This window comes from Thamnophis sirtalis, unplaced genomic scaffold (genome assembly GCF_051295495.1).
Source record: "Thamnophis sirtalis isolate CommonGarterSnake01/CBP01778 unplaced genomic scaffold, rThaSir2_p1.2 scaffold_4, whole genome shotgun sequence".
Classification (NCBI taxonomy): domain Eukaryota; kingdom Metazoa; phylum Chordata; class Lepidosauria; order Squamata; family Natricidae; genus Thamnophis; species Thamnophis sirtalis.
The window spans coordinates 114,840,236-114,866,200 of NW_028261384.1; the positions used below are offsets into that span (position 1 = coordinate 114,840,236).

General features: G+C 40.8%; 2 protein-coding genes across 3 annotated transcripts; both read right to left on the reverse strand.

Moving 5' to 3' along the window:
- Window positions 1–9,013: 9,013 nt before the first annotated feature.
- Window positions 9,014–11,644, reverse strand: LOC148046290 (sulfotransferase 1C2-like). Its single transcript, XM_087713782.1, has 6 exons — window positions 11,446–11,644; window positions 11,191–11,319; window positions 11,011–11,108; window positions 10,432–10,552; window positions 10,059–10,153; window positions 9,014–9,709 (listed from the first exon to the last, which is right to left on the reverse strand). The coding sequence occupies exons 1-6, from the start codon at window positions 11,591–11,593 to the stop codon at window positions 9,656–9,658; spliced, it is 645 nt and encodes a 214-aa protein (XP_087569908.1). The 5' UTR covers window positions 11,594–11,644; the 3' UTR covers window positions 9,014–9,655.
- On the reverse strand, window positions 11,638–25,540 carry LOC148046291 (sulfotransferase 1C2-like). Of its 2 annotated transcripts, XM_087713781.1 has the most exons (8): window positions 24,332–25,540; window positions 24,043–24,217; window positions 23,403–23,531; window positions 23,225–23,322; window positions 17,804–17,930; window positions 17,107–17,201; window positions 13,864–13,975; window positions 11,638–11,724 (listed from the first exon to the last, which is right to left on the reverse strand). In XM_087713781.1, the coding sequence occupies exons 2-7, from the start codon at window positions 24,212–24,214 to the stop codon at window positions 13,886–13,888; spliced, it is 711 nt and encodes a 236-aa protein (XP_087569907.1). In that variant the 5' UTR covers window positions 24,215–24,217; window positions 24,332–25,540; the 3' UTR covers window positions 11,638–11,724; window positions 13,864–13,885. The 2 variants fall into 2 exon arrangements, with proteins under 2 accessions (XP_087569907.1, XP_087569906.1); XM_087713780.1 differs by lacking the exons at window positions 11,638–11,724; window positions 13,864–13,975 and having other exon boundaries at window positions 16,927–17,201.
- Between the last annotated feature and the right edge of the window lie 425 nt (window positions 25,541–25,965).

Genomic DNA, 25,965 nt, shown 5'->3' on the forward strand with positions numbered 1-25,965 from the left:
TTGGAAAAGAAATAAAAATTTAGGTAAAATATTCATTTTCACTGCTGCTGTTCTTCCCAGCAAAGATAACTGTAACTTGTCCCATTTTTTCATCTCTGTCTGTATACTATCCAAAGTGGTTCATAATTATATAATTTCCCGTTTGAGGTTGAAATATAAACTCCTAAATATTTGGCCTTCTTAACTATTTCACATCCTATCATTCCTTCTAGTTCTTCCTTTTGTTTAGTATTCATATTTATAGCTAGTATTTTTGTTTTCCCTAGATTTATTTTAAATCTTGACATTTGACCGTATTGGTTAATCATATTCATTAAGATCATACTAGATTCCTACGGTTGGTTTAATATTATAACCAAATCATCCGCAAAAGCACGCATCTATATTCTTGCTGCCTAATCTTAATTCCCTTTAGGTCCCCCAAGCCCCATATTTGGTTCATCAATATTTTCAAAGTTATAATAAACAGTAATGGAGACAAGGGACAACCCTGTCTTGTACCTTTTTCAATTTGAAAAGAGTCTGTTAAACTTCCATGAACTATAATTTGAGCCATTTGGTCTTGATATATTGCTTTAATTGATTGTAAGAAACGTTCTCCTATTTGCATTTTTTGCAGTGTTTTCAACAGGAATTGCCAATTAACTCGATGAAAGGCTTTCTCAGCATCCAGAAATATGAACGCGGCAGAAATTTGGTTATTCTTTCCCAAATATTCTAGTGCATTAACAATTAATCTTACGTTACTTCTCATTTGTCTCCCTTGAATAAAACCTGTTCGATCATTATGAATCAATTGTTGAATAACCAACATTAACCTACTTGCTAGTATTTTACTAAAGATTTTATAATCTACATTAAGTAGTGAAATAGGTTTATAGTTTTTTGGTTGGGTAATATCTTGGTCTTCTTTGGGCATCAGGGATATATAAGCTGTCTTCCAGGATGGGGGTACCTTACCTTCCGTTTGAATCTTATTAAATAATTCCTTAAGAGGTTCTACCATTTCTAATTGTAGATTTTTATAGTAAGCCGCTGTCAAGCCATCTGTACCAAGTGCCTTCCCTGCCTTTAACTGCTTAATTACATGTAAAATTTTCCCCGGAGTTATTGGTTGATTCAGTCTTTGCCTCTGCTCTTCTTTGACTATGGGTATTTTTTCTTTGTCCAAGTATCTCTCTATATCTAGACCATTAATTTTGTCTCCCTTATACAGCTCTGTTAAAAATTCACGGAAGACCTTTTGAATCTCACCCTGTTGAAACACTTCTTTCCCTCTATAGTGAATTTAGCTATGTTACGAGATTTTTGCTTTTTCCTAATCTGATATGCTAACCATCTGCCAGATTTATTTGCATTACAAAAAGTATTATGTTTTGCATATAACAGATTAGTGACTACCTGGTCTGAGATCAACATATTAAATTTGTCTTTTAATATGGTAATTGCTTCTTTAATCTTTATATCTCCTGGTTTTAAAGTTAACTCTTGCTCTTTCTTTCTGATTTCATCTTCCAGTTCTGTTCGCTTTACTCCTTGTTTACGTCTATGTAATCTATTTAGATTTATCAAAGCGCCTCTCATATACGCTTTACTTGCATCCCATACAATTTCCATAGATGTGCCCTTATTCATATTAAAAACAAAATATTCTGTTAACCATTTTTTACATTCAATAATGTATTTCTCATATCTGAATAAATTTTCATTCAATCTCCAAGACCTTCTTCCTTGTGTCACCCCTCCCAACTTCATCCAAACTGGATTATGATCTGATAAGACTCTGGCACAAATCTTTGTCTTCTTCACCCTAGAAAGCAAGTCATTGGTAATTAATATGAAATCAATTCTGGAAAGGGATTGATGTCTATCAGAAAAGAAAGTAAAATCATATTCGTCTGCATTTCTTTCTCGCCAGATATCTCTCAGTTCGAAATCATCCATCATATCGAAAAAAGACTTAGGTAAGTTTCGCTCGCATTTGAGTATTTGGACGAGAAACCTTCTTATCTTTCTTAGTGTCCATAACACCGTTCCAGTCACCCAGTACTGTGCAAGACCTATAATCCCACTGTACTAATTTGGCATGAAGTTTTCTATAAAATCCATCTTGTTGGGGTTTGGAAGCATATATTCCCAGTAGCAATGTCCTTTTCCCTTCTAATACCAGGTCTAATGCAATATATCTTCCGTGGGGATCTGCTTCGATTAATTCAGCTTTCATGTCCTTTCTTAAGTATATAACTATACAATTTTTCTTCTCCGTAGCAGAAGCTATAAAGTGTTGTCCAAATCTTGTATTAATCAGATATTTTTGATAGTTGATCTAATGTGAATTTCTTGCAAACAAATTATATCATTCTTGAACTGTTTAAGATAGTGATATATTTTCTTTCTTTTCTGTGGAGAGTTTAATCCGTTGACGTTCCATGTTAGAAACTTAGTTGTCATCTTTGGTTCCCTGAAGCTTTTTTAGAGCCATCTGAACCTCTTGGAGTTTAATCTTGGGTCTGACTCCTCCCACTGCTTCTAAGCTGGTAACTGAAGCATCTTGGCCGGTGACAGGAGTTTGTTGTGATTGTTGTTTTTTTAATTGTTGATCCATTCGTCTGGTAATCACATGGTTTGGCTTTTGTTCCATGGCTCCTTGTACTTCTGAGAGAGAAAGATGATCCATCCTTGTTGATAATTGTGTAGTTTGCTGTCTATCTTGTCCTTCTTGTTCTCTTTCTTTAGGTCCGGGTGGAGTGGGATGTCCAGCCTTCAAAATATTATGGTAAAAATCTCGAGCTTTCCATACTGAATTAAGATGGTATTGTCTTTCCTGGATCTTAGCATTTGAGGTGTTATCTCTTTCAGAACAGTCAGTTCCTGACACCCAATTTGAAGCTTGGTTTTATAGGACTCTTGCAATATCATATTCCTGATGTCTCTTGTAGTAAAGTAGATCACAATGTCCCGTGGAAGCTGCTTCTGTCTCGCCAGCCAAGAATTAGCGCGATAAACCTTATCAATTTGCCAATCAAAATTACCTCTTGGCCTTCCCATCAGGCTATCGAAAGCTTCTGAAAGAATCACTCCTTTCCTCTGAAGTTTTAAACTCCGTAGAAATTCAAAGCATGAACAGTGTTACAAAGCTGCTCGGCGCCATTTTGAATGTCTCTTTAGCAAGTAAGTTATCAGAAGGAATTCTTGTAAAAATGAAGCTAAGGTTTAATACAAACAATTAACAGTTCATGTGTACAGGGTCCGCTCGCCTTGGATTCAATAAATCAAATTTTGTTCAGAGGAAGGGAGGGTTTGCTTTGCACTGCAAATCGCAGCTGGAATTCCTGGCACAGAGACAATTCTACCTTCGGCTGGCCTTCCCCCCCTCCCAGAAACGAACTGCAAGGGTTGGTTGGCACGTTGCCTGGCACAATGGCTCACCTTATCTTCTTTGCTCGAAGAAAAAGATGAACAAGCTGTCAGATGGCTGATGGATTGGTCATCCGACAGATAACGCAACCAGAATTCCAGAGCTGTAACGGCCAGCTTCCATCAGCAAGCCCCTCCCAGCGGAAGTCTTATTTTTTTTATTAGCATTGGAATTTATTTAATTCAAAAAAGCAAGGTGTACAAGTTCCTACATATATAAAATTCATTCATCCAACATAACAGCCAAAGGCAATGTTTTCCATCAAGTTTTCCTCAGAAAAGTAGATTGTCCAAGTTCATTAAATTTTGAATATTTGAATTATTTCAAAATAGCTAGTTTTAAGAATATTTTTATTTTCATTTCCATAACATATAATCACATGTATATTATTACATAGAGAATATCATGTTGTAAGAGAAAACAATATACATGTGCAATCATACTACTTTGAAATCAAACCTGGAATAATTCCCCCCATGAGATGCTTTTTGAATCTCATCCTGTTGGAACACGTCCTTCCCTCTGTAGATCAATTTAGATATGTTTCGAGAATTCCGTTGTTTCCTAAACTGATAAGCTAACCATCTGCCAGGTTTATTTCCGTTGCAGAAAGTATTGTGTTTTGCGTATGACAAACTAGTCGCTACCTGATCCGAAATCAACATATTAAATTGAGCCTTTAATATAGTAATTGCTTCCTTAACCTTTGTATCCCCTGGGATAATGTTAACTCTAGCTCTTTCCTCCTAATTTCATCTTCCAATTCTGTTCGTTTTACCCCTTGTTTATGTCTATGTGATTTATTTATATTTATCAACACTCCTCTCATATACGCTTTGCTTGCATACCATACGAATTCCATAGGTGTACCCTTATTCATATTAAAAACAAAGTATTCTGTTAGCAATTTTTTACAATCATTGATATACTTCTCATATCTAAATAAGTTTTCATTCAATCTCCAAGACCTTCTTGCCTGTACCACCTCTCCCAACTCCATCCAAACTGGGTTATGATCCGAAAAAACCTCTAGCCGCAATCTTTGTCTTCTTCACCCTGGAAAGCAAATCATTAGTAATTAATATAAAATCAATCCTAGAAAAGGATTGATGCCTATCAGAAAAGAAAGTAAAATCATATTCTTCTGCATTTCTTTCTCGCCAGATATCTCTCAATTCAAAGTCATCCATCATATCGAAAAAGGATTTAGGTAACTTTGCTCGCATCTGAGTGTTTGGGCAAGAAACTTTCTTATCTCTCTTAGTATCTATAACACCATTCCAATCGCCCAATAGTATGCAAGACTATAATCCTACTGTAATAATTTAGCATGAAGATTACTATAGAATCCATCTTGTTGTTGATTAGGAGCATAAATTCCCAAAATCAATGTCTTTTTCCCTTCTAAGATCAAATCTAACGTGATGTATCTTCCATGGGGATCTGCCATTTTTCTTTTCCATAGCAGAAGCTACAAAATGTTGACCAAGTCTTGGGTTAATCAAATATTTTTGATCGGTTGATTTAATATGAGTTTCTTGCAAACAAATTATATCATTCTTGAATTGTTTAAGATAGTGAAATATTTTCTTTCACTTCTGTGGAGAGTTCAATCCATTGACATTCCATGTTAGAATCTTAATTGTCATCTTTGGTTTCCTGAAGCTTTTTTAGACCCTCCTGCATAGCCTGTTTAACCTTTGGCCTGGCTCCTCCCACTGCTTCTGGACTGGTTCCTGTAGCTTCTTGACCGATAGCAGGTGATTGTTGAAGTTGTTGCGTTTTGGCTTGTTGCTCCATTCGTCTGGTAATCATACTGTTTGGTCTTTGTTCCATAGCTCCTTGCGCTTCTAGGAGAGAGAGATGATCTTATCTGGTAATTGTGTGGTTTGCTGTCTATCTTGTCCTTCTTGTGGTCTTTCTCTGGGTCCAGATGGTTCAGGATGTCCAGCCTTCAAAATATTGTGGTAGAACTCTCGAGCTTTCCATACTGAGTTGAGACGGTATCTTCGCCTATCAAATGTGAGTATAATGCCAAATGGTGCGTCCCATCTGTACTGTATCTGATGATTTCTAAGCCCTTCAACTAAAAAAGCATAATCTTTCCTGGCTCTTAACATTTGAGGTGGTATCTCTTTCAAAACAGTCAAGTCCTGACCCCCAATTTGGAGCTTAGTTTTATAAGACTCTTGTAATATCGTATTTCTGAGCTCTCTTGTGGTAAAATATATAACAATGTCTCGAGGGAGCTGCTTCTGCTTTGCCAGCCAAGAATTAACGCGATAAACTTTATCAATTTGCCAGTCAAAATTAGCCCCAGGTCTTCCCAACAGACTATCAAAGGCTTCTGAAAAAATCTGTTTCAGGTTTTCCTGCTTTTCTTCACACAACCCCCTTACTCTTAATGCCAGCTCCATTTGTCTGTACTGTATCATAATAATTTCTTTTTCAGCATTTTCAACTTTTAGTTGCACCACCTCTGTTTTCGATGTCAAATTAATATTGGCTTCATTAAGATCCTCTAGTCTAGACTATCTTCAATTCCGGAAACATGTTCTGTCAGTACATTTACAATCTCCAGCATATCATCTCTGATTTTAGACACCCAGGTATCAATTTTATCAGACAACTCCTCGTTAAGTTCTTTTATCTCCTCTTTAAGATCTTTAAGTTTGTCTTCCACCTTAATTGTCTGAGTATTAAAAGCCTCATTCAGTTCCTTCAGAAAAAATTCTTTCGTTAATAGATCACCAGTAGGGGGCGCAGAGACGGAGGCTGCAACTTTGTGCCAGGTATGGGCGATGTGCCAGTGCTTCTGGGGGCCGAGGGGGGCATCTTCAAATTAAGATTTGGTTTTGAGGCCATTCCAAGTTTTATCTTCAAGCAATTAGTAAAACTCTACTGGCCAGCTATACAGCTGTGGAACGAGGTAATAAATCACCCCTTTCCTTTGAGATTTTAAAGCTCCGTAGGACTTTACAAAAAGTTTCAAAAGATAAGCATTGTTACGAGGCAGTTCAGCGTGCTCATTGCCATTTTAAGTGTCTCTTTGTTAGCTAGGTTAACGGAAGAAGGTCTTGTAAAAATGAAGCTAAGATTTGAATAAACAATTAAAGTTCTCGCATACCAGTCCTGCTCGTGTTGAAATCAAATAAATCAAGCCTTGTGCTGAGAAAAAGAGAGCTTACTTCGTGCTGCAAAAGCAGCTGGAGATCCCCAGCTTGGAGGTAGTTCTGCCCTTAGCTGGCCCCCCTCTCCTCGCAGACACAAACTGCAAAGATCAGAAGGCACTTGCTCAACAGAATCCGCTCCCCTTCTATTCTTTGCCCGAAGAGTAAGGTAAACAACCTGCCAGACGTCTGATAGATGAACGTCTAACAGGAATTCGGAAGCAGCTATGTTAAGCTGCTTCCATCAGTAAGCCCCTTCCAGGAAGTCTTATTAATGCCATAATGGTGGCACTGTGTGAGAATAGGTTCTCAGAAGATCTGAAAGCAGCTATAACTATATTACTCTATTACTAAACTATGGACATGTAGAACCTGACCTTTTGGTTTTTTTTTCAAAAAAGAGACTGATTTCAATTCTATGACATCTCTTTTGATGCTCACAGTAGAAACTATTCTAAATTTTAACCTCAATTTCACTATAAATTGTGAATGCCATTATGATATCAGAAGGCAGGGTCTTTTGCTTTGTTTTTCACAAATACTATATCTAACATTAAGATTCTTGAGTATCTTGCAATTCTGCTATGGTCAAGGAAAGTATGACAAATGGAATTAGAATATAATTCTTTCTTTCTCTCTTTCTCATACTGCCCTTCTCTTTCACCCTTTCCATGTCTGTCTGTCTGTCTGTCTGTCTGTCTGTCTATATCTATCTATCTATCTATCTATCTATCTATCTATCTATCTATCTATCTATCTATCTATCTATCTATCTATCTACCTACCTACCTACCTACCTACCTACCTACCTACCTACCTACCTATCTACCTATCTAATCTATCTATCAGCCAAATACCACTCAGTCATCACAAAATGTCCACAACTGTAAAGCCTACAAACTTGTAATTCAGCATGTATGTTCCTTTTGGCTTTTAGGTGCTTACTAAGAAAGGATTTTTCAAAATGACCATCAGATCATCAATGTTTTTTATACAGTATTATATCAACACACATCGATGCTAAGGAGTTAGACATTCTACTCCCCTCCCCACCTGAAAGGAACTCTGTGTTCCAACTTCCAGTTGCCTTATGTGGGCATGGCCAGTAGGTGACTCATCTAATTGTGGGCTGGGAGTTTAGACATTCTACTACTCCTCCCCTCCTGAAAAGAATTCTGTTCCAACTGCCAGTTGCCTTATATTAACATGCTCTGATGCTAAGGAATTACACATTCTACATTAATTTTCAAGCTTTAAGTGTCAATGTATCCAGCCTGATTGTAACTACTCATTTACGCATGGTGGGTTGGGATGTTAATTCTGTGTTGGTCCCAAGAATAAACAAATGAGCTGAAAGTCTGTACACCAACTTTGTCGTTCATTTAGCCTAGTAATAAAAAACCAGGAAATTATTGTAAAGTTATTGTTACATTTTTAAAAAATAAGTGCCGCATCCACTTATTTTTTCCAGATCAACTGATCCATTGGTAGTGACAGGAATTGACCAACTGACTTGTCGCCGAAGCTGAAGATTGTGGACTGAGAAAGAGTGACTGTCTCAAAATCAGCCATCTGACTTTCATGCCTAAAATGGGACTAGAGCTCACAACTCCTGGTTTCTAGCCTGGAGCCTTAACCACTTTCCTTAAGACGCTAATATGGATATTGTTATTGTGATATAATTTATAGCTGTCAGTTCTGAATCCCATGATGATTTGGTTTTCTTCTCTGAACTTGAACCAAACACAAGTTTACTCCAAGCATTTTGCAGACAATTGGGGACTCTCTACATTATGCTCTCCAGGACTAAAAATAAAGATCATCCCACAAAAGATAGATATTTATCTTATTTTATTCTGTTGTTCATAAACCTTCATTTTAAACTGGTCTAGAACCATTCTGCGTGATATGAGCTACATTTTAAGGATTAAGTTTGAGAAGAAGGGAAGGAAGAAAAGGCTGGTTAATTTACTTAATCAGTGAGGATCACAATCGTAAATAACACTCTGTTGCCTTCTTATTTTATTTTGCTATTCATAAGCCTTGATGTTGATGGACTAGATCTATTGTCCATGGTAATGTGATCAATATTTTAAGGATTAAGTTAGAAACAAAGGGAAGGAAGGAATGGTTGATTTATTTGCTTAATGTTATCACCAGTGCAAATAACATTTGCCTTCTTTCTCAATAATTCTTCTTCAGCCAGGGATTGCTGCTGTCAGATACTGGAGTGTGCAGGCAACTTGCCCAAAGTAATCTGCAACATTGTCTGACAGCTTCCTTTGCTTGCTTGCAGAAGGCCTGCAGGGAAACTCCCAAATGGCAATCACGTGACTGTGGAACATTGCAATTGTCATAGGTTCAAGTCATTCAGACTGGGATCACATGATCGCAAGATTGGTGGGACAGCCACAACTTGGAGGATTGTCGTAAGTACCACTCTTTCAGCGCTGTAGTAACTTTGAAAAGTTGCAGAACAAGTGGTTGTTAAATGAGGACTACCTGTCTACTTAGCATAGCCAAGAGGGAGAAGTTTGGATTGGCAAGATTTTTGAATATTGGCCACTTGCTGCAAATTTTCTCCAAAAACAGATGTGATCAGAGCAAGGAGAGCAGGCTATGCTGTGTTTGGCTATAATTTAGATTTTTGATCATCTTAGTTCTCTTTTTCTTCTTTTTTCTTGCACAATCTACAAGCTGAATTCCTGTAAGGATAAAATGTACCCTCACCACAAATTATGTCTGCCTCTCTCTTTGGGAAAAGACATAATGCAAACGTTATTCAAATAAAATGTACTCATTTTTTATCTCCCCATCACAGAGAGTGATTAGGAGGCTAACTCTTTACGTTTCTCTCAGGAATTTTTTCCCAAGGGAAAGGCTTATAAAATGGCAAGCCCATCCATCACAAAATGGCTTCCTTGCATGTAAATTTGTGATTATTTCTTTTAAATCAAGTAGAAATCAGTCCGAGAAAAAGTTTTGCTTGAAGGCATTGTGAAGTCTGTTTATAGCTCTGTGCGGAATTCCAAGCCACTGTCACCTAGTTTTTGGATGCAGATTTCATCTAGTTGTTGGCTTTGAGCCTCTGTGAAGTGTTCCTTCCAGTCCCCAACGGTGCCTAGAGATGAGAAAAATACTTAAATACTTAAAAATACTTGAACCAGACCATAATCCTTAAGTGATCCCCCCCCCCAAATCTTACTTAAATAGTGTTATATTTTTATTCCTATTGCTTAGGATTGTGGTTTTTAATAAGTTTACTATTCAATATTGTCAGGTTATGTTTCTGATTTAAATAGTGTAAATTAATTTCTTATCCTAATTGTGGTTGTTAAATCAAGGACCATCTATAGAAAAAAATGTGTGCCTTCTTGGTGAACATTAGTAGTAAGAAGTTCTAAGGTTCTCTTTAATGGAAATTATCACTTGAGTATGTTTGTACATAGAAATGTATGAGAGATGCTTACCTCTTTTATGTCTTCATAAAAGATGTACAAAATTGAATGGTGGTTTTTAGCCTCCCACCAACCACGAACATGGTCAAACCATGAGCCATAACCAACTGCAAAGAGAAACTTGAATTAGAAATATAAAAGGTTAAATATTACCAAACTGTACATCTAAACTATACATCTAAAAAAAAATTAGCACCAGATTTTCCTGTATTTTTATCTTCTTTTTACCAGATATTGTTCAATCTTCACCATGTATGTTATTAACCAGAAAGTTCCACTTGTCTCCTGTATCATGAAACTTAATGAAAGAGCTATCAGGATCACCTGCCCCTTTAAAACATTCAGGTAAGAAGCATTGTTCTTTACATAAATAGCTTCTAATTACCTTTCCCAGCAATGAAATTCTCCAGAAAATCTTCCCACTTTCCTGGAAGTATTTTATTCATGCGATGGAAATGGAAGAAGGAAACAGCACAGTCCTTGGCATTTCTGGCTATATAAATGATCTGTGAAAATAAAACATAGGGAACGTAAGTTGAAGGAAGTTCGACTTATGGGAACTATTTGATGTGTCTGGGCCATGGGTGAAACCTCTTCCACATAGCAATCAAATCAAATTCTGCTTAATTTTTCAAGATTAAGTTGATTAGGTGATGTAACCTCACCTAAATCTGATCCAGTGGAAAGCAAAATTTAGTGTAAAAGTTTCAGACTTTTCCTTCTTGACTGCTGAAACTTTTCTTTCTTGATTGCTGCTGTGACTTTTTTTGTATTTTATTTTATTTCATTAACTGTATTTAATTCACTTATATCAAATAATTAATTTAGAAATTAGGCCCACTGTGTATTGCTGTAGGTTGGGAAAGCATTATGTAATGAAACTCTACAGTAAACATTTGATATACTGAGTAAAGAATTCCAGATCTTTGAATAACAACCCCCCCCCCCCAAAAAAAAGCCTAACCTTGCAATTTTGTTCCCAGAAGGAAGTTGGCAGGAGTTGAACTGGGAGATGAGATTTGAGGGTTCGCGGGGATGGCATTGCCATTAACAGTTCAAAGCCTGCAAGGTCAGAGGAGACAGTCACACGTTGCAGAGTACAGTGTTTAATTCTACTTTTTCCCTGTGTGCCTGAGAGACTCACCTGAAGGCACAGGCTTTGGAGGGAAAAGTTCTATGTAGGGGCTCCGCTCATAAATGGGTGCCCGGGCACATTTCTGTGCATCTCCCCTATGAAGGACCATGTCCAAAATTTCCTGTATCCATGTGGTCCCTAGCAGGAAGGAAGGAAGGAGAAAAGCTATAGGAAACAGATAATTCATCCAGTGGACATGGCTATCCACATTTCCTGGTTCTCCTCCCACAGCTCTGCCAAGCATTCACATGAACTCCTCTTTACCTGCTTTGGGATAAGTGCAGAGAAGAAGATCATCAGGCCAAGCTTGAAAGCCACTTATTAGATTCCAATTTTCTAATGTTTCGCTGAGCATTGGAATTCCTTCAATTTCCACCAGTTTGGGGCGTTTGATAGCATCCAAACTTTCCATCTCTGATTTGAAGTCCACCCACAATACAGCAGAAACATTATTACTGTACTTCTTGGCCACCTCTGCCAGGGCTCTGCATCTTGTGCCACAGTTGCCACGATGTACAGTGTCAAATTCAGTTCCTTTTTCATCTTAAAATTTAAAAACAGTTCTTTATGACTGGGAAAAATAAATATCTTAAGTCCTTTCTTAAATTGTAAGTCTCATCTCCAATAGCATGCTTTGTAGTTTAGGTATTATCATGAGAAAGACAGAATAAGCTGTTGAGGTGTCACATAATCCTTCATGACAAGAGCCAAGGTGGCGCAGTGGTTAAATGCAGCACTGCAGGCTACTGCTAGATCAGCAGTTCAGCGGTTCAAATCTCACCGGCTCAGGGTTGACTCAGCCTTCCATCCTTCCGAGGTGGGTAAAATGAAGACCCAGATTGTTGGGGGCAATATGCTGACTCTCTGTAAACCGCTTAGAGAGGGCTGAAAGCCCTATGAAGCGGTATATAAGTCTACTGCTATTGCTATTCATGGCACTTGCAAAAAGGGTCCCACTGAAAATTTAAGAGGGCTAGGAAGTCTGTTTGGGGTAGATATTGTAGTAGGGTAGCCATATTAGTCTATGGTGGTTAAATGTCACTGAGAAAATGTATTATCATTGTCCAGTATGGGCTCTAGATTATTTAAAATTGTGTGAGTGGTTTCAGCTATAGGTGATAACTAATTATGTTTTGTTTTTTGTATTTTTGTACTTTAATAATCCTCCCAGGGAATTGATGCAGTTGCTTTGATTTCCTATACTCTTCACATCCACACCAACAGAATCTACATGTCCAGTTCCTTCTCTTCCTGCCTCACCCCAACCTAAATAAATATCATCTCTGGGGAATTCTGGGAGTTGAAGTCCACACGTCTTCCAGTTGTCAAGGTTGAAGAACATTGGGCTAGCCACTCAGTGCACCTGATAAAGTAAGCTATAGCTCACAAAAGCTTGACAGTAACACAGTAAAATGTGTTACTTGGAATTTTTGCCACCTTCTGATTTCTCTGGTGCCCTAAGTCAGTGGTCCCCAACCTTTTTATCGCCGTGGACCAGTCAGCCTTTGATAATTTTACTGTGGCCCACTGAGCGCGCGCAGGGGTGGGGGGGCGTTGTTCGTGACCCTGCGCCCCTGCCTGCCCACCCCCTCCGCCCACAGGGCTCCCGCGAAGCGGTTCTGGGCACTAGCCCAGAGGGCGGTCATTGGTTGGTGTCCTTCAGAGGTGCGGGGAAAGGTGCATGAGCCTGTTCAGGGTGTTCAAGTTCCGGCACGCCGAGGCCAAAGTGGCCCGCAAGGAGGTGGGTGGGCGGGCGTGGTCGTCAGCCGTGCTTACCTCCGGATCGTCTCCCCGGTGAACCGCCGCCCCCACCTGTCGGGACGGGCGACAGTTCCCTCCTCGCCCCCTCCCCACGGTGGGCTCCATAGGGAGGAAGGGAGTGGCTCTGCCCTCGGCCTCTCGGCGATCCCACTGAAGAGGAACGCCGGCGCTTCCAGAGGCCCGCCCGGCTGCCGGCTGAGCTGTGCTCGCGTGGGCGCCTCCTGAGACACGGTCAGGCCTCGCCCAGGGGAGCCGCGGCCGCCCTCCCGGCTACTTCTTGGCCGCGGGGCAGCTCCAACGAGCCGAAGGGAAGTCGCCGGGACTGCATCCGGGGAAGCCTCGCCCTGCAAATTAGCCGGTCGGGGGGCGAGCAAGGCGGCTTCCCCAAGAGCCCCTCGCTGCGATGAGGCTGGCTGGGCTGGGACCGTATGCCCGCTGCCAACTGGGCTGGGGCCGCTCGGCAGGTGCCTTGTCGCTTTCGCTGCAGCCGGAAAGCGGAGCTGCCGGGGTTCGCAGGCCATGCAGCAGCGGGGGATGTGCCGAGCATCGCATGTGGCGAAGCCGGAGCCCTGGCTAGGGAGGGCGGGTTAGCCCTCCTCTCGGAGCCGGAAAAAGCTTCGAAGAGCCTCTTCAAGCGGAGCCGCCTTGGCCGCTGAAGCTTCTGGCTGCAGAGGAAGCACCCGAAGGGCTGTTTCTGCGAGGCTCCCGTTCTCTGCGTTGACGCCTGTTTTGTTCTCGGGGCTTCCGTTTCCCCGCAGCGGGGCCGCCTGGGACAGCGAACACCCGGCTTCCGCGGCCCGGTGCCAGGTACTCCACGGCCCGGCACCGGTCCGCGGACCGGGGGTTGGGGACCACTGCCCTAAGTAATCTGGACCCAAGCCATGCAAAGTTTTCTACATGGTAGAAGTTACTTGAATTTACCTGGAAAGCAACTGCAACTCTTTCAATACCAGAAGCAGTATATCCTTTTGCTGCCACATTCTGGACCAATGATAATTTTCAGACTGTCCTTAGGAATACACCCCACCCCACCCTAACAAAGATAAAACAGTATTTCAGTCATCTAGATATCCGATAAGCAATGTAGATGTTCCCGATTGCCCAATCTCAAACCTCTAAGCAATAGCAATAGCAATAGCAATAGTTAGGCTTATATACCGCTTCATAGGGCTTTCAGCCCTCTCTAAGCGGTTTACAGAGTCAGCATATTGCCCCCAACAACAATCTGGGTCCTCATTTTACCCACCTCGGAAGGATGGAAGGCTGAGTCAACCTTGAGCCTGGTGGGATTTGAACAGCCAAACTGCTGAGCTGCAGTGCTGCATTTAACCACTGCGCCACCTCGGCTCTTCAAAGAAGAATCTAAGAATAGATACCACTGGTTTATAAAGTAATGCCAATTCAAAGAACCTCCTCACTATCAATATAACGTGACAATCAGCAATCAGTGTGAAATCCAGGAACTACCCTAATTCATCAGGAGGGAGGGAGGGAGGGAGAGAAAGAGAGAAACACATGGAGGCCAAACATGAGGAAAGAGTATATTACTCCAGGGCAGAGGTCTCCTAACTTGGCAGCTTTAACTCTAGTGGACTTCATATCCCATGATTCCGCTGCTGGCAGAGGAATTCTGGAAGTAGAAGTCCACAAGTCTTAAAGTTTGCAGACCCCTCGTCTAGGGCCTAGAGATCCAGTAGACCTTTCCTACTAGGTTATTTCATTATCATAAAGAACAAGAAGAAATAGGCTAAAATCAGGCTTGAGGATACTATATGTTTATGCATCATACCTATTGTCCAGATTTTGTAATATTAGCTGAATCCAATCAAATCAGTACTGGAACAGAATACCCATATTTTGAGCAGTCGTATTGAGATGAGATCCTTCTTATAAAACAAGGGAAAGGGCCAACAAAGTTAAACTAAGATTTATAAAGAAAAGAGCTCCGAGTTTAAATAACATCCCTACCTAAACATTCGCCCTCAGTGTCCCCTGTGATTCAGTAAGAAAGTAATAAAACAATTAGAGACACCAATACAGGGATAATGAGCCAGTGCCTCTGGAATGATTTATAGCTCCAAAATATATGCAAGTAAGATATTATTCCTGGGATAGCGTTCAAGAGGCCATAAAATATATTATAACTTCTCTTAGAACATATGGAAATATCTCATAAAACTTTAGTGTCTTTCCATTTAGCCTCCTTAGAAAGTTCTTAAGTACTTAATGTTCTGATTAGAATTCTGGTTAGAAGTGTGGTCATCCTGGCTAGCTGTTCCTGACCACACTTGTAAGTGAACCATAAGCTTCCTAACAGACAGGAAGCAGCAGGTGAAGCTAGGCAAAATCGCATCAGATACCTGTAAAATTGGCACAGGGGCCCCCAAGGCTGTGTGCTCTCTCTGCTTCTCTCTATATACCAAAGACAGCATCTCAAAAGATCCCTCTGTTAAAGTACTAAAGTTTGCAGATGATACAACAGTGGTTGGTCTTGAGACAGCAACAAATCTGCATACAGATGGGAGGTTAAACAACTAGCCCTGTGGTGCGGCAGGAACAATCTTGGACTAAACACATCCAAAACCATAGAAATGGTGGAAGGTTTTAGGAGAAACCCTCCTATACCACCCCTTCTTACAATACTAGACAACACACTATCAACAGCAGAGGCCCTCAGGTTTCTAGATTCTATCTTATCTCAAGACTTAAAATAGACACCTAACGTCGAAAACTTCATCACAAAAACAAAAAAAGTGTTCTTTCCGCACCAACTCAGAAAGCTCAAATTGCCCAAGGAGCTGCTGATACAATTCTACAGAGGAATTATTGAGTCTATCATCTACACCTCTGTAACATGTCTGGTTTGGCTCTGGAATCAAACGAGATAGAAACAGACTTCAACAGATAAATTAGAATGGCAGAAAAAACAATTGCTATCTACCTACCTTCCATTGAGGATCTGTATACTGCATAAGTCAAAAAGAGGGCTGTGAAAATATCTACAGACCGCTCACATCCTGAACATAAAATGTTTCAACTTCTACCCTCAAAACGACACTACAGAGCATTGCTCACTAAGTAGACACAAGATCATTTTTTCCCTGCATGCTATCACTCTGCTAAACAACTAATTCCCACAACACTCTCAAACTATTTACTAAGATTGTATTACTATTACTCTTCTCATCCTTCCTATTACCTATCTCCTTTCTACTTATGACTATAACCAGAGGTGGTTTGCTGCTGATTCGGCCCAGGTCAGGCAAACCAGTAGTAACGGCAGTGGGAGGCTGTGCCCACCCATCCGGATGCTTCCGTGCATGTACACACACAAGCACACGAGCGAACCGGTAGGAAAAAAAAATAGAAACCCCCCAATGACTATAACCTTGTTGTTTGTATCTTTATAATTCATATTGTTTTATTTCGTTTCCTAGTATGATTTTGATTGCGTATTTAGTATCCTATAACTATCACTAAGTGTTGTATCTTATGATTCATGATGAATGTATTTATGATGACTACCCTACTTCCCTGAAAATAGGACTTCCCCGGATAATCGGGTTTTGAGCGCATGTGCTGAAATAAACCCTCCCCTGAAAAAAAGCCCTCCCTGACAATTTGCAACTACGAGGTGACCATGCTCGTTGCTTCCTGCACCTCAAAAATAATAAGACCTCCCGAAAATAAGACCAAGCGCTTATTTCGGGGTCAAAAGAAAATAAGTCCCTGTCTTATTTTCGGGAAAACGTGGTATGATCATGATTATCACTTATATCTTTTATGTACAGTGAGAGTTTATGCACTGAAGACAAATTCTTGTATGTCCAATAACACTTGGCCAATAAAGAATTCTATTCTATTTCAATAATGGGATATAAAAAGGATGAATTAGGTGTGTAGCTGGGGTAATTCAAATATTGCTGGGAAGTTGTTGATCTGCCATCAATAATCCACTGAACTGCTACTATGAGCCAACCAGGGCTTGCTTTGTGTGTGTCGAAAGATCTGATTTCAGAACTTTCAAAAGAGATTGATGAATTTCTTGTCAGAATCGACTATAAAGAATAAAGATAAATACTGAGATGTACATATGAGATGGAATTGTGATATGTTTATGTCCGTGTGGTGCATAGATGTAGAGTCCAAAAACAAACCACTTACCTTCTTTATGTCTTCATAGAAGACATATAGAATTGGGTGACGATTTTTAGCTTTCCACCAACCTTGAACATGGTCAAACCAGGAGCCCCAAGCAACTGCAAAAATAAAATAAAAAGAAATTAGAGGAATTAAATTCAGCATACATTTCCTTCCATCTCTTAGTAGAGGTTGATAAATCGTGAGCCTGCTGTGATCCAGCCACTGAACCAATATCCACTTTCCCTCCCCCCCTTTTTCTTTGTGCCAATTTACTGTTCCTTTCCTTCTGTTGCTTGTCTCCTATCTCCTTATCTAGCAGTGACATTAGTTGTTTCTCTTTAACTTTTAAAAGAATTGGACATGTGGCCAAGCCCAGTGAAGCTGTTGTCATTTTTGAACTTCTTCTTTTCTCTAGGATCTCTAGGAGAGAGAGGAAAATGTAGAAGGAAAAAGGACAGGACCCTTGATTATTTTGTAACATACACACACATGCATGTGCAAATATATGCATTCTGAACTGGAGATCCTCCAAACTGGAGGACTCAAAAACATTTGGGGGCCACCTGCCTGGGGAAGCTGATGATTGGTAGACAGAAAGTCAGTCAGTCAGTCAGACAGCTGCTTATTACTGAAGGAAACACTGAAGGATTTGCAAGCTCATACAGAGCACAATTAATTGTATCTCACTGGCATTCTAGTACCTCTAATATCTACTCACCCTTTCCAGCAACAAATTTCTCCAGAAACTCATCCCAATTTCCAGACTTTGGCATCAATTTGCTAATCCGATGGAAGTGGAAATAGGAAACTGCATTGTCCTTGATGTTTCTGGCCACATAAATAATCTGGGAAAATTGAATTGAATTGAATTTATTGAATTTCTATGCCGCCCTTTTCCCCAAGGGGACTCAGGGCGGCTCACAATCCAAGTCAAGGGGAGGGTACAAATAAGGAATAAAAAAAGACAAACAGAACAATACACAATTTAAAAGCACACAACAGCCATACCATTCGAGAGGGGACAAAAGCTCATTAGCCCCAGGCCTGTCGGAACATATGCTTACAAACTGCTTAGAGAGTGCTGTAAAAGCATTATGAAGCCGTATATGTCTAGGTACTATTGCTACTACAATCTTGTTTCTTATGTCTCTCTTCTGTCATAAGCAATAATAAGTTGATTTCCAGTGGAAGAGTCACTCACACCAATGTTGCCATTTTTGTGGTCGTTCAAACAATGTTTTCATAGAGCCTATTCTATGTTTACATCTGCTAGAAAAGATGCCAGACAGGTTCTCAGGCGAGCATATATTAAATGAAAAGTATCTGCTATATTATCTTCTCAGCCCCCAAATATGGAAAATCCACTATCAGTCATTAGTCTATTCAACCTTCTGGTTCACCTTGTTTTTCAGCAACTCTGCACTCTTAATTGCAGATTCTAGAATTGCTAATTCTCAGCTGAACTCATTTACAGTGGGTGTATTCAACCACAAATGGGTCGCCCATGGCACAATTAGATATCAGTTTGAGGAGACAGAGCCAACATTAAATATGTGGAGGGGATGGCATTCATTACAAGTTCAGATGTAAGCTATTATTCACTGCTTAGGTTTGTTTGTGTGGTAAAGGCAATCCAACATTTCTCTTAGAGTCAACCAGTGTCTTTCCATTAATCAGATTCAGTAAGCACATAACTCAAAACACAGCTATGAAATCTTATGTTTTGTAATGAGCATTTTTCATATAAACAGTAAATGAGAACCTGGAGATACAAGTCCACTTCACTAAAATGAAGTATGTAATCACATGGATTTATTTTACTTAACTCAGTGTTTCGGAAGCACATTTAGGCAGCTGTTGAGCTGGAAGGCTACATAACTTACCGGTAGGACAGGAATAGAGAATCCAGCAAAAGCAAAGAGAGAGGTTCAAACCTTTATGTGAACAAAAGCTGGAGTATCAATATAAAGACTGTAGACAGCCACTGCTCTGGATCTGGAGTATATGACTCTTAAATGTAGACCCATATATCTTCCACGGGAGTTCAGCGTGGTTTTGATTACTGCAGTCTGATGCCAATATTACCATAGCTTTGGGATTCTTGTACAACACTGTTAGTAATCAACAGAATAAGGATCCTAATGCTGTCCATATTATAGTGGGGGACTTTAATCAGGCTGATTTACAAGCAGTGCTCCCCAAATTCTACCAGCATGTTAAGTATAGAGGACCAAATATATTGGACAAAGTATATACCAAATTAAACATGGCTATACGGTTATACAATTACCACATTTGGGGCAATCAGATCATATGTTTTAGCACCAGCATGCATCCCTCTTAAGAGATGGGCTCTGCCTATAATAAAGACAGAGAAATCTTGGCAAGAAGATACTTCCCAACAACTTCAGGATTGTTTTGAGAATACAAATTGGAACCTCCTTTACCACCCAGACCTAGAGGAGCACACTGCAACTGTTCTGTGCGATATCAAATATTGCACAGATACTATCACAGTGGAGAAATGTATTAGGTTCTATCCCAATCAGAAGCCCTGGATGACCAAGGAAGTTCAGTGCTTCTTGTGTGACAGAACCAAGGCCTTTAGGTCTGGTGCTGGGGCAAGAGACAGTGTTGTCACAGCCAGTCTGAAGAAAGGTATTTGGAAGGCCAAGACTGAATATTAGAGAAGATTGAGGATAATTTGTATAGTAATTACATGAGGCAGGTGGGGCAAGGGATTCAAAAAATTACCAACCATCAACCAACCAATGTCATCCCTGTTGAGGGTGATGCTTCATTGGCAGAAGAGCTGAATCATTTCTTTGCTTGCTTTGAAGTGGAGACATCAGAGACAGCTTAAATACAGCCACCAGTCCATTGTAGCCCCCAACCCACTGTGGAGGAAGAGGAGGTGAGGAGCATTCTGAGGGCTGTGCACCCTAGAAAGGCTATCGGTCCTGATGGTATCTCTGGCCGAGTGCTTAAAGACTGTGCTGATCAGTTGGCTGGAGTCTTTACCAGAATCTTCAATCGGTTTTTATTCCAGTCCACTATTCCCTCTTGCTTGAAGGCTTCCACCACTGTTCCACTGCCAAAGAAGTTCCTTATCAATAACCTCAACAATTGCAGACCAGTATCACTCTCTCCTATCATGAAATGCTTTGAGAAATTGGTCTGCTGGAATGCCATTTCTGGTCTTCCGCATACATTTGATAAACACCAGTTTGCATACAGAAAAAAATAGATTTATAAAGGATGCTATAGCCATCACTCTTCACACTACTCTGACTCATTTGAAACAGCAGGGGGAGGGGCTATGTGAGGATGCTTTTTGTAAATATTAGTTCTGCATTTAACACAATCATTCCACATGGACAAGTGTCTAAACTTATGAATCTTAGGCTTTCTTATTCAATCTGTCCTTGGATTGTGGATTTCCTGTCCGGTTGCTCTCAGAGGGTCAGATTAGGTAATCATATCTCTTCAGCCCTTATTCTTAATACTGGTACATCACAGGGTTGCGTGTTGAGTCCCTTACTCTATAGTCTTTATGTGCATGACTGCAATTCCACTCACGCTAGTAATACTATGGCTAAATTTCCAGATGATACAACCTTGGTGGGACTAATTTCCAGGGGGAATGAGTCTGCCTATCGAGATGAGGTGGACCAGTTGCTTTCATGGTGTGGAGACAATAACTTGGTCCTTAACACCAATAAGACCAAGGATCTTATAGTGGACTATAGAAAGAATAGATCAGACATCCAGCCCTTGCTTATCAATGGAGACCGAGTGGAGCAAGTGGTCAGTTTTAAGTTTGGGGAGTTGATAGGGAAGCTGTAAGATTTATTTTAGAAAAATTAAATACGTTTTTCAGATGCAAATAATCTGTGTATGGACAAGTCCGGTGATTCTCAAACCTCTGCTGGAGGATTATCATGTATCTTCTGCAGGCCAGAGCCTGGGGCCTGCTTCACCCTTTTCCCTGCCATGCTGACAATCAGATGATAAGACTGGTGTTTTTGCCTCAGCTTCAGGCCCTGTGCACACCCATGGTCAGCTGGCATCAGCCTGATCCTTTCCCTCAGCCCCACCGCGGAACCGCCCTGCTGATCAATAAAGCATTGAGGATGAAAACCAAGGAATTCTAGCTCCTAAGCTTTTCTATATATATAACACACACAAATATATATGTGGAGGTTCAGTGGCTAAAATGCTGAGCTTGACAATCAGAAAGGTCAGCAGTTTGGTGGTTCGAATCCTAGTGCTAGTGTAACAGAGACAGCTCCCATTACTTGTCCCAGATTCTGCCAAACCTAGCAATTCAAAAGCATGTAAAAATGCAAGTAGAAAAATAGGAACCACCTTTGGTGGGAAGGTAATAGTGTTCCGTGTGCCTTCGGCATTTAGTTATGCTAGCCACATGACCACTGTTATGTCTGAGGCTGGGCAAATGTGAAGTGTCAGTCATTTCCACCCAATGACAGGATTGGTCGGTCAATGTAGGCAGTGCCTAAGGAAGCTAATGTTCTGATTGGTTGCTAGTTTGACAGCTCCGATATAAAAGAGCTGTCAAACCGGAGTTCCTCTATTCTGTCATGATTTGTGCTTAGTTGATGTTGAATAAACCTTTACTGTTGAATGGATCGCCTCTGTCAAGTAATTAATATTAGTACATAATAACCACGGAGATGTCTTTTGACAGCACTGGCTCTTCGGCATTGAAATGGAGATGAGCACTGTCCCCTAGAGTTGGGAACGACTAGTACATATGTGCTAGGAGTACATTCATACATACATACATACATACATACATACATACATACATACATACATACATGATATACATCAATATAAATATTTTCACTTTCTATTGAAGAGGCACAATTTTCTATTCAACTGCAAATCTATCAGATGGTACAAACTTCTGGTTTGCATTTCATAACTTTGGTGATCCAAATACCATGAGGGGTTTTGTCTAATACTTTGCTGAAAAACTACGATCATTCCTGCCTTGTGCTTCAGGGAAAGAATTGGGCCAAACAAGCTTCCTTCCCCCACTCCATCTGCATGGACCAAATTATCTTGACAAAACTTTTACATCACATCATCCAGTTTCAGAAAGGAAGCAACAACTACGAAGTATCTCTTCCCAAGGAAGACTGCATTAGCAAGCACTCCAGCTGGCCATATTAGAAGTGCTTTGTTTGATTTTGATTGCCTTGTGTCAACAACGTCCCCCTTTTCGGGAAATGTAGGTATTGTCATAGTTGGGAGGAAGAGGTAAAGCAAGCAGCTTTACTTGAGGTATTGCAGGAAGAAGGAAAGAGCAGATTCTTGGTCAGCCCGATTCAACCTCTGAGCTAAAGATTATCATCCATGATCTCCTTAGCTAATAATTAAAGACATAAAATGGCAACTTATTCATGGCAGATCTACACCGATATTTATTGATTGCGGCAAACTTACAAGCTGGGTCATGGGCAAACTTTCTCCTTAATTGCATCCATTCTGTGTTTTACAAACTTAGCTTGCAGGACTGAGCTTCAAACAAAGTTATATGCACAATTAGCTATGACAGGGATTTTTTTTCAACCAGAGTAGAAAACCATGTGCCTCTGATGCAGCGCACACTATCGGCATTCCTAGATAGCAACTCTGATGGTGAAAGAAAATGCCCCAAATTCTAACTGCTCTAGAACTTCCACAAATGAGAATTTTACTTTTCCTTATGCCAGAGGTGGGGAACCAAGGCCTTCAACTTGTGGACTTCAACTCCCAGAATTCTTGAGCTAGCAAGGCTGGCTCAGGAATTGTGGGAGCTGAAGTCCACAAGTCATAAAAGGGCCACCTCTGCCTTATGCCATCTCTGTTTCCCAAGCAAAGGGTATTCATGTGCATAGCTTCACTTGAAAAGTTGACCCTTAACCCTAGGCTCAAGAATCCCCACTCTCCCAGCTTATAGTTCATAAACAATATGAGGATCAAGTAAACCAAAGCAAACCAGGTTTATTCTCTGTTGGGGTGGCTTGCAATCCCAGAGGTTTAGAATGTGGTAAAGCCCAATGTATCTTCCAAGACTTATCCAAGTCCCTTCGTCCCCTCAGGTCTCAATACATCAGTCAGGAGTCCTTACCTTGCAATTCTGCTCCCAGAAGGAAGAGGGTAGGAGATGAATTGGCAGGTGAGTTTTGAGTGTGCGTGGAGAGGGCATGGCCTCTGCTTCTTCAAAACCTGAAAAGTTAGAATGGTATCTTCAGATCTGCACTTCCCATTTGCTCACAAACTCTCCGGAGCCAATTATTTTTCCTTACCTGTACGGATGGGTTTGGGGGGGCACATCTCTATGAATGGCATCCGTTCATAGATGGGAGCCCGAGCACATTTCTGAGGATCTCCTTCCTGGTGGATCATGTCTACTATTTCTTGCATCCATGTTGTCCCTGGGAAGGAAAGGGGCAAGGGATGGAATGGAGTGGAGTAGAATAGAATAGAATAGAATTCTTTATTGGCCAAGAATGATTGGATACACAAGGAATTTGTCTTTGGGGCCTATGCTCTCAGTGTACATAAAAAGACAAGATACATTTTTCAAAAATCATAAGGTACAATACAATGATAGTCATAGGATGCAGATAAGCTGTCAGGAAACAATCAATATCAATATAAATCGTTAGGATGCAAGTTACAGTACTGCAGTCATAAATGGGAGGAGATGGGTGATAGGAACTATGAGAAGAATAATAGTAATTGTAATGCAGCCTTAGTGAATAGTTTGACTGTGGTGAGGGAATTACTTGTTTAGCAGAGTGATGGTGTTCGGGGAAAAACTGCTCTTGTGCCTAGTTGTCTCAGTGGGCAACAAGTTACGGAGGAAATCCAGTGGTTCTCATTCTCCCTCCATTTCTATACCCCTCTGTACCTATATCCCGTGTCTCCTTTAATCATACTTACCTGCTTTGGGATACGTGCAAATGAGAAGGTCATCGGGTCGAGCCTTAAAACCCCTTATAACATCCCATTGCTCCACTGTGGTCTCAGGTAGAGGAACTCCTTCAAGCTCCACCAACTGTAAGCGTTTGATGGATGCAGGATCCATAGCTTCTATTCCCATCTGAACGTCCATCTTCTGATGGGAAAAAGGGAAAATATTAATTTTAGCCCCACCACCAGCCTCAGACACCAGTCCCCTTGGTCTGTTCTCGTGGGTACCATCAGTTGGCGGTAGAGTCATAGCACCTACCAACTCTCCACTTAATCTCTCAGGCCGTCTGATGTCCTCCTTTGACTTGAGCGTTCTGCCTCTTGTCCTGAAGTGATCTTTGGGTGTGCCAGCAGGAATGCAGGGCGTGTGTTTCTTCTCACACAGTGTTTAAGCCAGGGTTTTTGAATGAAGTCTCTGACTCTGAAAGAGTTAAACTGCCATGGGTGTGAGTAAGCCTCTTCTGGGCTTCTTCTGTGTTGCAATTTGAAATATATATCCTAAATATCCTTGTTTTTCCCTTTGGAAGACATGCCTATCTTGGATTAGGAACACAGTCCTAAGCATTTTATTCTGAAATATATGACATGGTTTCCAGAACTGCGGCTGAAGTCCAGAGTTCTGCTTGCCTCTCCCTCCTCTGCCCCAAATGCCATACAGCCACAATCTAAGAGTTGTCAAATGAGCTGCACAGTTTCAGATGAACACCAGATGGCAGGAAAGCAATGTGGAAAATTTCCTGCCATAAAGCGCATATCCAGATTTTTGCAGGGCAGATCTGGTAGCCTATGCCATTTTGCCCCTTTCCTGTCATATCCCTTTTAGGTTTATAAAACAAGGGAAGGGGGAAGGAGAAAAGAAAGGAAAGGAAATCCCTGTCAGTTCTTACCTCAAATACCTATGATTCCCCCGCCCTTCCTAGTGTTTCTCCTGCAAGTGCAGGGTTCACTTTTTCCCAATCAAGCGAACGTCAATCTATTGCAACAGGATTTGACCGAGTGGTTTGTCACCCAAGCCTGACATTGTGCACTGAGAGACGACTGATTGGCCCAAAATCACCCAATCCCTTTTCATGCCTAAGGTGGGACTAGAACATAGATTCTTCCAATTTCTAACCTGGTGCTGTGACCCTTAATCATGTAATTTATAGCTGTCTGTCATAAAGTTTTAAATCCTATGATGATTTAATTTCTGTTAATTTGAACCAGAATACAAGTTTGCTCCAAATATTTAACAGACTATTAAAAACAAATCCAAGAGTGGGACTTTATTATAAATGAAAAAGCAAAACATTCCTCACTCTGTCAGGACAAGCTGCTGGTATTTAAAAGTAAGAGCAAACCCCACTCCCTCCTAACACTGATAATGTTACCTAATTTGGTAATGAAATGTCTGCAAGAAAACCACCAAGCTCAAGAAAGCACCAAAGACCCCATAGTTCAACCCTGAGCTACAGATATTCTCTTCGATAGTAATTCACAGACAGCTTACCAGCAGGCTAGTGGACAGGTTAAGGTTTGACCATGGTGGAGCCCAGAGTGACTTCTATCAAGCGGGAGGTGGTGCAACTTACCAAGACAACCTGTGACTTAACAAGCAAGCCTTCCCTGAAGGCTTCCTCATTGACCTTGCTTGTGGAAAGCCAGCAGAGTGTCAAATGGCATTCGGGTGACCGTGGGACTCTGCAACCACCATTAGTGTAAATGTCAGTTGCCAAATGCTCAGATTGTGATTATGAGACCAAGTGGGTGCTTGGACAACCGAGGAAGGTCAGAAGTACCGCATTTTCAGCAGCTGTTGTAACTTCAAAAGGCTGAAAAAATGTTGTTAAATGAGTGTTTGTTTAGTTAGCAGGGCCAAGAGAGTAACAGTTGGAGATTAATTTAGTAAGATTT